This window comes from Mytilus edulis, chromosome 6 (assembly GCF_963676685.1).
Source record: "Mytilus edulis chromosome 6, xbMytEdul2.2, whole genome shotgun sequence".
In the NCBI taxonomy this organism is placed as follows: domain Eukaryota; kingdom Metazoa; phylum Mollusca; class Bivalvia; order Mytilida; family Mytilidae; genus Mytilus; species Mytilus edulis.
In genome coordinates this window covers 69,702,469-69,717,042 of record NC_092349.1, presented here as the reverse complement: position 1 = coordinate 69,717,042, position 14,574 = coordinate 69,702,469, and the positions used below count along the sequence as shown (strand labels likewise).

At 33.6% G+C, this 14,574-nt stretch overlaps 3 protein-coding genes across 3 annotated transcripts in view; 2 read left to right on the top strand and 1 right to left on the bottom strand.

Annotated features, from left to right (window-relative positions):
- The window catches only part of LOC139528275 (leucine-rich repeat-containing protein 14-like), a 63,279-nt gene extending 52,915 nt beyond the window's left edge, over nucleotides 1-10,364 (bottom strand). The window contains exon 1 of the mRNA XM_071324181.1: nucleotides 10,250-10,364. The gene's annotated coding sequence lies outside the window, so the exon portion shown is untranslated. The remainder of the gene's footprint in view (nucleotides 1-10,249) is intronic.
- On the top strand, nucleotides 2,079-3,215 carry LOC139528292 (heavy metal-binding protein HIP-like). The gene is made up of 2 exons (XM_071324205.1): nucleotides 2,079-2,421; nucleotides 2,693-3,215. The coding sequence occupies exons 1-2, from the start codon at nucleotides 2,172-2,174 to the stop codon at nucleotides 3,085-3,087; spliced, it is 645 nt and encodes a 214-aa protein (XP_071180306.1). The 5' UTR covers nucleotides 2,079-2,171; the 3' UTR covers nucleotides 3,088-3,215.
- Nucleotides 7,767-9,131, top strand: LOC139528291 (heavy metal-binding protein HIP-like). The gene is made up of 2 exons (XM_071324204.1): nucleotides 7,767-8,105; nucleotides 8,581-9,131. The coding sequence occupies exons 1-2, from the start codon at nucleotides 7,847-7,849 to the stop codon at nucleotides 8,973-8,975; spliced, it is 654 nt and encodes a 217-aa protein (XP_071180305.1). The 5' UTR covers nucleotides 7,767-7,846; the 3' UTR covers nucleotides 8,976-9,131.
- Nucleotides 10,365-14,574: the final 4,210 nt, after the last annotated feature.

The following is a 14,574-nucleotide window of genomic DNA, read 5'->3' as shown; positions in this document are numbered from 1 at the left end:
GGCTATCAATGACATTTGAATTTTCAAATTAGAACTCTTACATTCATCTCCGTTTTCTGAAACTCTTTAAAAACATCATAATTATTGAACACTTTGTCAATGAGTGTGATTTGTTCAGTATTTTGTTGTGTTTATCAAAACACTCCGTTATATGGTGTGCCTTTTACTCCCCAGAGAGACACTTAGCTGTACATTATTGAATACATATACATGATCATACATGAACATAACATAACTATATGTATCATGTTATGCTTTGTATTTCAAATGAGAGATTGTGCAAACATTTTGGTAATGAAAAGGGGGGAAATATCCTGGTATCACGTATTTTAACAACATTTCAGTAAATATGTTTCTTTGAATGAAAACAACAAAGCAGTTCTTTTGGGTCTCATAAAACTAACCATTTTTACATTTCACCAGTTATAGATAGTAAAGCATGCCTGAAAAAAAAACGCTTTTTCAAGTGTTATTTGTACAGAATTTTTTTTCTTACATGAAAATCGTTAAAAAAAATTGTAAAGATGTGATTGTAGGAAATCATCGAAAAATTACAGCTGAAATACTATTAATTTTTGTGCTATTAAAAGATATGCGATAGTATTTTCCAACAAGCATGGTTTTGTCTTAAATACTAGTATTAATTGTCACTAGGAACTGAACAAAATCATTAAAATTGTGATGAAGTACGATTATCTCCTAAAAAAGTTTTGAGTCCCGGGCAGGAGATTATGAGTTTATTGTATAAAACATGGTCATATCGGGCCTTTTATAGCTGACTATGCGGTATGGGATTGGCTTATTGTTGAAGGCCGTACGGTGACCTATAGTGGTTAATGTCTGTGTCATTTTGATCTCTTGTGGACAGTTGTCTCTTTGGCAATCATATCACATCTTCTTTTTTATATTGGAGTGATAATGTCAAAAAAATTATATATTTCAATGAAATACGTGCACGTCAACAGAACCCAATGCGTATAAACAAAATTCTTTTGAGTGCAAATTATACGAAAATTGAACTGTAAACACATAGCATTCTTCATATCCTTGTCGTTATATTTAAAGCATAGTACTAAATTAAGCCTACCTGGAACTTTTATGTTCGAAATTTTATATCCTGATTTTTTTTTACAATTGTGAGATCAATTTTGATCTTAGTCATTGATAAATTCACAAAAGAGAGGCGAAATAACTCACACAAGTCGAAAATAAACTGACAACGCCATGTCTCAAAAGAATAAAGACAAACAGGCACTTAATTTACACAAAATACATGTACAACATAGAAAACTAAAGAGTACACAACACGAACCCCACCAAAAACGGGAGTGATCTCAGGTGCTCCAGAAGGGTAAAAATATCCGGCTTCACATGTAATTATAAAAGCAGGGTCTGATGTGATATGTCTAATCGGTCTTCAAATAGCCTGTGTATTTGCTGTTCAGCTCTTCCTTTAATCCCATGTCACGATTAGTGACGTCATGTGTGTTTAAAATGGCCTTCATAACTATAAAACGGCCTCAGTACCTAAGTGAATATGTTTAATCTGATGGTAGATTATTTCCCTCTCAAAATGCCTCCAGAAAATACTGGCGTAGGACTATCCAACTCGATGTTGACTCCACTTGTCATTTAGCTAGATATTTCTTGAATGGTTACAGATCTTGCCGAATAACCAAGTAGGTCCAACATGCTTCGGGTTAACTGGGCAATCGTGCAATCTCACGTCTAATGAAAACCTTTGACCTTTAAAGTCAGTCTGTGCTTGTCTTTCTTTAGAAGCAATCTAGCAATCCAAGAGGGCTTCCCTACATGATCCCCAACTTAGGTTGATGATATTGCTTTGAACTATGTTCAACAAAACTATATAAATCTTGTAACAAAACCTTTTTAATCTAAACAGTTCCCTTTGATATCTGATAAAAAAAAACTATAAAACACAGCAAACGTTAACTTACACCATTTGCCGGTCTTTAATTTGCAAGCAAACACTCTTACTCTGACAGTTTTGTTGTTTTGGTTTTTTTTGGTTTTTTTATGTTTTTGTTATAATAAGCCATGTGAGCAATGCATATAAATACTTTGCATTCGTAATTTCCTAAACATATAAGTTCTTGCAGGTTTTCAAATACACAGTCGGAGTGAAGAAAACAATTGTTAAACTTGTAACGATGGTACTAAGAGGGATTTTGTTTCAACTTTTAGTAATAACGATTATGAAATACTCGAAAGGACAAAATAGTGACAACTCTTCTACTGAGATACCACTACTGGACAATCAAAATATGCCTTTAGTTGCTCTGTTCGATACCACAAAACTTAATGAGGTGTTGAGGGCCGCTATTAAGAAGACAGTAGAGGATACCATGAACGAGATGATTCCTCGGATAAAACAGGCTGTTATTGACGACATTGGATACGGTATGTATTAAAAAAGTATATGTGTTTCAGCAGCTTTTAAAAAAATCAATAAAAAAAAAATTCGCATGACAATGTTTTTTGAGTTCTGAACGTATGCGTAAAATTTATTTCAATAAAGAGATCTTGTTATATTATTTAATGCTTCTTTTTTTTTACTTGTCTATCAAAAGGTATATTTTTCCTTTCAATTAACATAATGTCATAAAGACAAATTGAATATAGTCTGTTAGGGTTATTTTTCAAGCTGCGTTCAAATTCCATTATTTTTCAGAACCTGGACGAGAAAATGAAAGGCCAGCTTTTACAGCATCGCTTACACCACATAAGAATCTTGCTGGATATGAAGTTGTTATATTTGACAAAATATGGTTAAACATGGGTGGAGCTTATGATAACGACACTGGAGTTTTTACTGCGCCCAAAACTGGACTCTACTCTATTTCAACAACGGTTATGTCTCATCATAACAGCCATTTACACTGCTATCTGTGGAAAAATAATGAGAGAATGGTCCTGGCTTTCGGTAATGATTTCTCGACTGGGACTCTGAATGTTGTGATGGCATTAAAGAAGAGTGACACAGTTTATGTCAAACATGCCAGTAGTGCGGAAACAATTTTTGGAGATCAAAGGTCGACATTTTCTGGATACCTAATTACCGAGTAAACCTGTAAAAAAACTTTTAGAAGAATTTGGTCTGGAAATGAGAAATGTTTTGGAGGTGTTTAGTAAAAGACCGAGCAAATTTAATATATTCATCTAGTAATAAATAAAACATTTTCCAGAAATTTAAATCTGATTTTTTTTTTTATATATTCATTCATTTCTGCAATTCTTGATAGTGGAATACGCTATATAAGTGTTTTGGCGTACCCATTAAACAAATTATGATGTCGCAATCAAAGTTAACATAAACAAATAATTAGAGTGAGCATTGCATTCCTAGCTACATACAAAGTGCAAGATATTTGTTACAAGTTCACTCTATATTGTTTTGTGATTTTTGCCTTTAATATTTCTATTCTATTAATCGATTGCGGTTATTATAGTTTGCAATTAATTACTAGTAATCGTCTGCATTAGTAAAGTTGTCTGCTTGTAGCTTCAATTTTAATTTATAACGATGAGAAACACCGTCAAATTAGCTACATATTGTTCTTCTCTATAAATACCTTACTGATTATCTTAGATTTGATTTCATGTAAACAAAGTGCACGTACATGCATGTGCATTTGTCGCTGATCACGTGTAAATGGATGATTGGTAGATAATGAGAAGAGCCATTGAATCATCATTGAATCTTAAAGTATTGATATCAATAATTGTCCACTTTACTATATTCAATGATTTTGTCAAACTCTTTCTTCATATTTGTAATGCACATTGAATTAGTTTCAATCAACTTTGGGGGAAATGAGCATCACACGTGAGCCTGTGACATATACTACGATATGAATGTCATTTGCCCTTTCAAAGTCTGAAATTCAATAAAAACCACATACTTTGAATACTTTGTCAATGAGTTTGATTTGTTCAGTGTTTTCTCATTTATCAAAACACTGTAATATATAGTGTGCATTATCATCTCCCCATAGGGACTTTTTGAATACATATACATGAAAATAATGCAACTATATTTTTGCTCTGTATTTCAAATGAAAGATTGCAACTCAAAGTGCAAACATTTTGTAACGAAAACGAAATTAAAAATCTGGTACCACGTATTTTAACAACATTTCAGTTAAATGCAACAAACGCAGGAAAAAATGAATGACTTTTCAAATCCCATCTATATTTCAGAAAAACGAATTATAACAGAAGAGTGTCCAACATGCACTTGCTCTGCACTATCGTTAGAATAGTAGGATAGAATCATATACAAATGAATGAAAATTATATACATATGTATTGTTAATACAAATATTGATATAATATAATATATAATAACAAACCAAAGTATACTGCTCACAAATGATTATATCACTACAGTATAATAGTTATTACGGTGAGGTTGAATTCCCTGTCATTTATTCATCATCCACACACGATCTCAGAAAAAAATATATCAATGTACCTTAACCTTACTTTTAGGTATAGAGATGTGATTTATTTTCTGAGACACTTGTGCTTGTACTTGTAACATCCACAAGAACTTGCGGTCATCCGATGTTCAGTACTTCAGTATTTTGATTGTTGGTGTAATTTGAGTGGGCATAGTTCGAGTACACTATATATACAAGACTTCTAACTGAACAATTCGTAATGTAATTGTGTTTATTATTCTAAAACAAAATAGTGATAAAATTGTGGTCATGTTAACTTTTAAGCAGTGATGCCGACATTTCAATACAGTTTATAAATCATCTAAATTTACAGCTAGAATAATACTATTAATGTTTGTGCTATCATAAGAAATGCGATGATATTTTCAAACAACCATGGTTTTGTCTTGAATACTGGTGTCGACAGATTACAAATGGAAAATGTCACTAGGAACTACTAGTAAACAAAATCATTTAAATTGTGATCAAGTACGATTACTCCTCAAGTTGGAAATCAACGATAGAAATCTCTCAAAAATAGTTCCTCAGAAGTTTGAGTTGAGGGCGGGAGAACATACGAACATAGTGTGCATGGTTGTAGTGATAATGTAAAAAAAAATAGATCTATTTCTATGATAAACATTGACGTCAACAGAACCCAATGCGTACAGTCTGTAAACACATTGCATGCTTCAGATTCGAGAGTCAGAGTCGTTATATTGAAACTAAATTAAGCCCGCCTGGAACTTCTTCGTTCGAAATTTTACTCCACTGAATATTTTTCTACAATTGTGAAATCAATTTTTATCTAAGTCATTTATAAATGTCGAAATAATCTGACAACTCCATGGCTAAAGAAAATTAGACAAACAGGCACTTAATTTGCACAAAATAAATGTACAACATAGAAAATCAAAGGCTAAGCAACACGAACCCCACCAAATACGGGGTTGGTCTTAGTTGCTCCGGAAGGGTAAGCATATCCGGCTTCACATGTTATAATAAAAGCGGAGCCTGATGTGATATGTGAAATCTGTCTTCAATGAGCCTGTGTAAATTTCTGTTCAGCTCTTCCTTTAATTCCATGTCATGATTTGTGACGTCATATGTGTTTGACATGGCCTTTATAACTTTAAAACGGACTCAGTACCTAAGTGAATTTGTTTAATCTGATGATAGATTATTTCCCTCTTAAAATGCCTCCAGAAAATACTGGCGCAGGACTAGCCAACTCGACGTTGACTCTCTTTGTCATTTTACTAAATTGTTCTGGAATGGTTACACAAATTTGTCTCAAAAGTTGTGTTGATCTCGCCGAATAACCAAATGGGTCCAACATGGTCAAATTCGTACCTGAGACCTTCGGGTTTGCTTGGCAATCGTGCAACCTGACGTCAAATGAAAACGATTTGTGACCTTTAAATATGTTCAAAGCGTTAAATTGGAAACTTTTACAATTTACAGCTAACAATTCTTCCAAACAACAAATATAGTTGACATATTGCTTATAGTTTAAGAAAAACAGATTAAAACACAAAAACTTCACACTGTGAAAATGAGGTCAAAGTCAAATAAAACCTGCACGACTGACATATAGATCATAAAATATTTCCATACACCAATTATAATTGACCTGTTGCATATAGTTTTAGAAAAAAGACCATACTCAAAATCTTAACTTTGACCACTGAACCATGATAATAAGGTCAAGGTAGGATGACACCTGCCCGCTAGACATAAAATTGAGAATGGAAATGGGGAATGTGCCAAAGAGACAACAACCCGACCATAGAAAAAAACAACAGCAGAAGGTCACCAACAGGTCTTCAATGTAGCGAGAAATTCCCGCACCCGGAGGCGTCCTTCAACTGGCCCCTAAACAAATATATACTAGTTCAGTGATAATGAACGCCATACTAATTTCCAAATTGTACACAAGAAACTAAAATTAAAATAATACAAGACTAACAAAGGCCAGAGGCTCCTGACTTGGGACAGGCGCAAAAAATGTGGCGGGGTTAAACATGTTTGTGAGATCTCAACCCTCCCCCTATACCTCTAGCCAATGTAGAAAAGTAAACGCATAACAATACGCACATTAAAATTCAGTTCAAGAGAAGTCCGAGTCTGATGTCAGAAGATGTAACCAAAGAAAATAAACAAAATGACAATATTACATAAATAACAACAGACTACTAGCAGTTAACTGACATGCCAGCTCCAGACTTCAATTAAACTGACTGAAAGATTATGATTTCATCATATGAACATCAGGCACAATCCTTCCCGTTAGGGGTTTAGTATCATACCATCATAACATATATGAGAAGAACATAACCCGTGTCATGCCAACAACTGGTTTTTGAATAAATGTGTTTAGTTCCGATGCAAAGACCCTATAAGTGAATCAATATTAACGCCAAAATATACAATCTTTAATGACCTGACAATCTTTCCATACACCAAATATAGAAGACCCATTGCAATCATTCCATACACCAAATATAGAAGACCTATTGCATACAGTATAAGAAAAACATACCAAAACACAAAAAACTTAACTATAACCACTGAACCATGAAAATGAGGTCAAGGTCAGATGACACCTGCCAGTTGGACATGTACACCTTACAGTGCTTCCATACACCGAATATACTAGACCTATTGCTGATAGTATCTCAGATATGGACTTGACCACCAAAACTTAACCTTGTTCACTGATCCATGAAATGAGGTCGAGGTCAAGTGAAAACTGTCTGACGGGCATGAGGCTTTGCAAGGTACGCACATACCAAATATGGTTATCCTATTACTTAACAATACAAAAAATAACTTTTTTTTTCAAGTAGTATGAAGCATCCAGGTCTTTCACCTTCTAAACTATAAAGCTTTTAAGAAATTAGCTAACGCCGCCGCCGCCGGATCACTATCCCCATGTCGAGCTTTCTGCGTCGCAGGCTCGACAAAAATCACCTGTGAATCTCAGATTGGGTTTCTTTAATAGCGATCTTGCAATCCAAGAGGGCTACCTTACACGAGCCCTAACCAAGGTGGATGATATTGCTTTAAACCATGTTCAACAAAACTATATAAATATTGTAACAAAACTTTTATCTAATTTAAACAGTTCCCTTTGATATCTGATAATAAAAAAAAAACTATAAAAGACAGCAAACATTAACTTACACCATTTGCCGGTTTTTAATTTGCAAACAACCACTCTTACTCTGACAGTTTGTTTGTGGTTTTTTTTTTTATAATAAACCACGTGAGCAATGCATATAAATACTTTGCATTCGTAATTTCCGAAAAATATAAGTTCTACTGAGTAGGTTTTTGAATAAACAGTCGGAGTGAAGTAAACAATTGTTAAACTTGTAACCATGGTTATGATGGTACTAAGAGGGATTTTGTTTCAACTTTTAGTAATTTCGATTATGAAATACGCGAAAGGACAAAATAGTGACAACTCTTCTACTGAGATACCACTACTGGACAATCAAAATATGCCTTTAGTTGCTCTGTTCGATACCACAAAACTTAACGAGGTGTTGAAGATCGCTATTCAGAAGACAGTAGAAGATACCATGAACGAGATGATTCCTCGGATAAAACAGGCTGTTATTGACGACATTGGATACGGTATGTATGAAGTATATATATGTAGCTTTTATGACTAAAAAAATAGTATACATCCATGACAATATTTTCGAGTCAGAGGCGGAACCAGCCATTAAAAAAAGGAGGGTCCCAACCCAGAAGAACGGGGGATTCCTACCATATGTCCCCATTGAAATGAATTGATCATCCAAAAAAAAACATCCAACCCCTAAATGTATTTGTGAATCGCTTTAGTAAGAGATGTTGTTATGTTATGTTATGCTTTTTAATTTAACTTCTCCATCATATGGTCTATGGCGGTGAGTTGTCTTATTGATATGATGACCTTACCACATGTATTTATGTTATATTACTGATATGCAGAGGGCAAAAATATATATAACTTAAGTGACGGCCCATTTTTTCTTTCAATTAGTATAATTTCATATAGATAAAATAAACTGTATTTGGTTATTTTTCAAGCTGTATGCAAATGGCATTGAAAATTATCTTTCAGAACCTGGACGAGAAAAGGAAAGGCCAGCTTTTACAGCATCGCTTACAACCACACAATATTTCGGTGGTAACGGAGTTGTAAAATTTGACAAAGTATGGTTAAACATGGGTAGAGCTTACGATCACGAGACTGGACTTTTTACTGCTCCTAAAATGGGACTCTACTCTATTTCAACAACGGTGATGTCTAATCATAACAGCCATTTACACTGCGATTTGTGGAAGAATAATGAGAATCTGGTCAGGGCTTTCGGTAATGATTTATCGACTGGAACTCTGAATGTTGTGATGGCATTGAAGATGAATGACACAGTTTATGTCAAACATAGTGGTGGTTCGGAAAAAATTTATGGAGATCAAAGGTCGACATTTTCTGGATACCTAATTACCGAGTAAACCTGTAAAAAAAACTTTTAGAAGAAATTGATCTGGAAATGAGAAATGAAGTCGACAAAACACACGTAGATAATATCATACTCATGTTCAAGTAAAAGACCGAGCATTTTTATTATATCTATTTTGTAATAAATAAAAACATTTTTCAGAAAATGATTTTTTTTTTATGTCTTCATTTATTTCGACAGTTAATGATAGCTAATAACGATGTCGCAATCAAAGTTAACATAAACAAATAATTAATGCGAGAATGGTATTGCTAGATACATAAAGAGTGCAACATATTTGTTACAAGTTCACTTATTCATGTGTAATTTACGTTGATTTTTGGTACAGCCACAATATATGTCAGCCTTCTTTACTTTTTTTATCTTATTAATCGATTGCGATGATTATAGTTTGTGATGACTTAATCCTATGAATTAATATAACTGTCTGGCAGCTTCAATTTCAATTGATATTGATGAGAAACATCGTCAAATCAGCTACATATTGTTCTACTCTATAAATACTTTACTGATTATTTTATGTTCGATTTCATGTAAACAAAATGCACGTACATGCATGTGCATCTGTCGCTGATCACGTGTAATGGCTGACTGATAGATAATGAGAAGTGCCATTGAATCATCGCTGAATGTTAAAGTATTGTTCTCAATATTTGTCCACTATACTATGTTGTCAAACTATTTCTGCATATCTTTAATGCACATTGAATTACTTTCATTCAAGTTTTGTGGAAATTACAATCGCACGTGAGCTGTGGCATATAATAGCGTATGAATACCATTTGCGCTTTCAAAGTAAAATATTATTCTAACATTCGTCTCAGTTTTCTGACATTCTTTACAAACAATATACATGATATAATTATTGAACACTTTGCCAATGATTGTGATTTATTCAGTGTTTTGTTGGTTTTTTTTTTTATCAAAACGCTGTAATATATAGTACATATTATACTCTCTCCATAGGCACGCACTCTGTACATCATTAAATACATATACATGAAAATAACGCAACTATACTTATGTTTTGTATCTAATGAAAGATTGCAACTCATAGAGCAAACATTTTGTAATGAAAAGGGGGGAGGGATGTCTGATATCCACATATTTTTGTAGCATTTAAGGGAAACATGTGTCAAATGCGCAATAATTGTAACATATTATAGTACGTAATCGTAATCAACAAGGGACTGACAAAATGTAATTGTACATTGGATAAATCACACATTACAAAAGGTGAAAAATTCAAAGTATTTGCTTTCTTACCTGTGTATCTTAACCTTCTTGAATTATGGCACTGATGTTATGAATCAGAAGACGAAAATGCTGTAATTCACGTGCAGACAATCATTTGATTATCTGCAGACGATACACATCTGGTATCTCTTTGGAGCCTTCGAATAGGTATGCAGAAAACTGATCTCATCATTTAATTAAGAATTGCTGTCTTATGCCATATTTCATAACTAGAATTTTATAAGATTTAATTTTAGGAAATTTTATAAAATGACAAGAAAATGATTATTGAGGACTCAACACTGTTAGATTAAGATAAAATGCCAAACGTTAGATTAAAAATAATGCCAAACGTTAAAGGAGTCAATTCATTGTTTTTGTTTGTTTCACCCGTAAAATTGCAAATATTACCGATGAAAATCGGTCACGACCAACAAACTATACAACACAAGAATAGTATATAGATTTAAAGATAACTACTGATAAAACGAACGAATCCAAAACATATGCACATACATAGGCTCTAGTTTCGTTCAGACGCATTTACTGTTTATAACTTATGCATTTTCCCACTCACAAAAAAAGTTCCATTTCTCACGACTAAAGATACTCATATCAATCACTGTCTAATTTTCACATGTTTCAATACAGGACACTGAACAGCATATAAAACTTGCATTTTGTGTTTTATACCATGTAGCTACAGAGTACTACAAAGGAATAGGTCCGGTAAGGACCGATTTTGGCCTCAAATTTCAGATTCATCTGACGAAAGATTTTGACCACTTTTAAAACCCTTTTAAGTGTCTACTTCATTTGATTCAATTCAATTTATGTGAAAGATTTTAACTAATTTAGTCATTAAAACCGTTCCGATTCAAGCTTAAATATGACAAATCTACCAAATATGCCGAAAAATGTCACTTTTCAAATGGTTTTTGTCAAAAATGAAAGTGGCCGCATCCGTGTTCATCCTCAACCTTTATATATGTTATGTATTATCATCAAATACAACTTACATTTCAATATTTTGGATGAACACGAATGCGGCCACTTTCGTTTTACACGGAAACAGTATAAAATTTAACTAAAATGCTAGAATTATGAAGATTTCAGTAATTTAGCATGACTTATTGGTACTAGTACCCAATATATGTGCATTGTATTGTCAAAAACAGCCCATATTTATGTATCAGAAGCATTCTTCTGTCCATTAAATAACTAAAAGTTGACATTTTAACAATTTTGTAAAACTGCTATATTTTGGGGCCAAAAAGGGGTCTTACTGGACCTTCTCCTTTGTATAACTTGCCGGATGTCCTACAAAAAAGAAAACATCTAAAAGTTCCAAAAATGTGAATAAATCGGTGGAAGTGTCTCGGTAGTGTACACATTTCCAAATAACATTAGGAAGGTTCAACAGAAAAAGAAACAAGAGGGTCTGGATCGAATGAGGTATACACTGAGGGTCTTAAAAGAAAGCTATATATCTTGCACGTTAAAGACACCCTTGAAGATTTCGAAAAAAGGGCAGGATAATGCCGCTACAAGGTAGCACTCGCACCTATAAAGTGGAAAGGGATCAGCATAAGTTGCAAAACTTGTTTCCCAGTCCATTATTAATAAATATGTTTAAAACTGAGGGTCTTTCAATATTCTTACAATTTAAGACAAATTTTCAATTTTCTCTCTATGCATTTATACTAGCACCCCACTATTTCATACTAGTTATTGTTTCCCGTATGTTTTCCCTACAAACCCTAACTTTTTTGGGACGTCAGAATCGGGTGTTTTTAAGTTCGGGATTTCGGGATTAATCCTTTCGGGATCCGGATATTTTTTTTTATCGAATTTCATGTTTTTAAGCCAGGGATTTCGGTACAGGACCCCTCCGAACCCCCTCTAGTATGGCAAAGACCAATAAAGCATACACCTGTCAAAAGCCATTAGTCAAACGAGATATATAACAATACAAACTTCCTTTTAATAATATAAAATTGTATTCTTTATAGATTACAACTATGAGGCCATTATCACCATTGTTGTGTTAACAATATTTAACACAAGTAATAACCTAAATCATTTACAGTACATTTACAAATTCTTAAAGTTAAATATTATGAATAGATAATGCTATCATTATTAGTAAGAAGTCAACCTCCCTACATGTAATTATCCCTATGTAAAACGTTTTGATTTCTTTAGCTTGGGAAATGAACGTTGATTACAGTTATTTACCAGTCTCAGATATAAGTATACATAAGGAATTTTGTATTTACCAAAGTGTATAAAAATCGCTCGAGAAAGGTGAATGCTCGGAAATGCCAATGTATATCAATGCGTTCTTTGCGATTGAATATTGACATCGAACTTGTGAGTTTAAGTGAAAGTAGCAGAAGTTTTAAACCGTTCGCGGAAACCTTTATATATGTGAATGAAAGGGAATGTGGAATATACGACATGAGACAGGCACCCAAGATACCAATCAATCAAAAGACATTTAGAGGTCAACGTACATTCTTTGTCAATTCATAAATGTCTATACAATATATCAAGCTCTATATCGTCCCTATATATAGTCTTAAAAGGGTAGTGAGTAAATTATCAAAAACTATCAAAGATTAAGAAATTAAAATTGATACTATAAGCTGGTAGAACATCAATTAAAGAAAAAGATAAGCTAAAAATATTGATAGGTCATGGACCTCCTTTTCGAGTTATTTATGATTTAAAATATGACGGGAAAAGGCTGACTCGGACTTTTACCTTATGTTTGCATTGGTATTATTTGGGTCTCAAAACAAAAGAAAGAAAATCAAGAATCTTCTAAAATTTTGGTAAATGATTTTTAATGAGCTATTTAGTCTTATATGAAAAAATAAACGGGTGTTATGGGGCAAAATATTTTACATTGTATTGTATGGAAAAACACCAAGGAGTCCGAACATTTGACACAAATTCTAAAACTCTTTAAGGGATATGAATCGGTATCATGGTAACAAATAGAAAATAACACAGCACATGTGTATATCAGTGAGGCGGATGAACCGATCTCGGACATAAACATTATACACGGTTTTAATCTATATAAAAGACTATATCAAAGATTTGCATACATTTTGATATTTTTTTAACAAAGCACACACAATATCTATATATCATGTCTATGATTGATTGGTGGTTGTGTAACGTCCAGTGGCTAAATAGTTAATGCGTGTTCAGGACAAGAAAAAATATTCCAAATAATCCATTAAATAGGAAGATTCAGCAAAGAAATTTTACCGGAATTGAAGTCTGGAAAATTAGATTGCCACAAATAAACGATGGTATGCTGAATAAGGGGGAAAGTTTAACTTGGTTAAGCAATCCTTAAGACGCTCAAAGGCTCTTTCTTGTGCAGAAAACGCGTACGGCACTGCCACTACACAGTAAACAAGGCATCGATATTAACGTCCTCATTCCTATCGAGCATGCGCATGGCTGCGTATTTAAGCACTCAACACACCACATGCACCACAACGGACATCCTTGTTAACAATGGGTTTTGCTGCCGAGTTGGCAATATTTCAATACCCATCCATTATTGGGGTCTTTATGCGTAGGAGTTATTTGTACAACTAGTATTAACGATCTATAGTATTGATATATGACCTTGAAGTAGAAGATGGTTTATATGCTCTTTGTTTGGGTTGTTGTCTCTTTGACACATTCCCCGTTTCCATTCTCAAACCAATTAAGAAAAACAAGCATGTTTCCGAATTTGGATTATACAAGACTATCTTAGTATGTACCACTTAAAGTTTAAACATCGACTACTTACAACCTCAGGTACTTTGGGACAGGACATTTTTTGTTTGTTCCTCCTTTTTTTCTAAATTCTTTATTTCTTCCTTAAAATCAAATTATCTTCGGAAAGGTGTTTTTTTCGTGTGAGCCTTACAAGTGGGAGATTTAGCTAGCTATAAAACCAGGTTTTATCCACCATATTCTACATTAGCTAATGCCTATACCATGTCAGAAATGTGACAGTTGTTTTCCTTTTTTTTTTGGTGTGTTTGAGCTTCTGATTTTGCCATTTGATAAAGGACTTTTCGTTTTGAATTTTCCTTGCATGGAGTTCGGTATTTTTGTTATTTGACTTTTTATAATATATTTAGAGAAAAAGGGGAGGGCAACATAAAATGTCCTGTCCATAAGTACCTGAACTAACCAACCTATAAGCATTCATTTTTTCCACAAACTATCATCGACTGGAACTTACTACCAAATACTGCCGTGAACTGTAAAACGGTGGAAAGTTTTAAGGCAGTTATATCGCGCGACTAGTTACATCAGTGGCGCACACACACTTCCTG

What these genes read in the sequence shown, in the direction of transcription:
- LOC139528292 (XM_071324205.1), top strand. Translation starts at nt 2,172, where the DNA reads ATGGTACTAAGAGGGATTTTGTTTCAACTTTTAGTAATAACGATTATG. An exon ending in TATTGACGACATTGGATACG is followed by an intron (nt 2,422 to 2,692) that starts GTATGTATTAAA and finishes ATTATTTTTCAG; the next exon opens with AACCTGGACGAGAAAATGAA.
- LOC139528291 (XM_071324204.1), top strand. Translation starts at nt 7,847, where the DNA reads ATGGTTATGATGGTACTAAGAGGGATTTTGTTTCAACTTTTAGTAATT. An exon ending in TATTGACGACATTGGATACG is followed by an intron (nt 8,106 to 8,580) that starts GTATGTATGAAG and finishes ATTATCTTTCAG; the next exon opens with AACCTGGACGAGAAAAGGAA.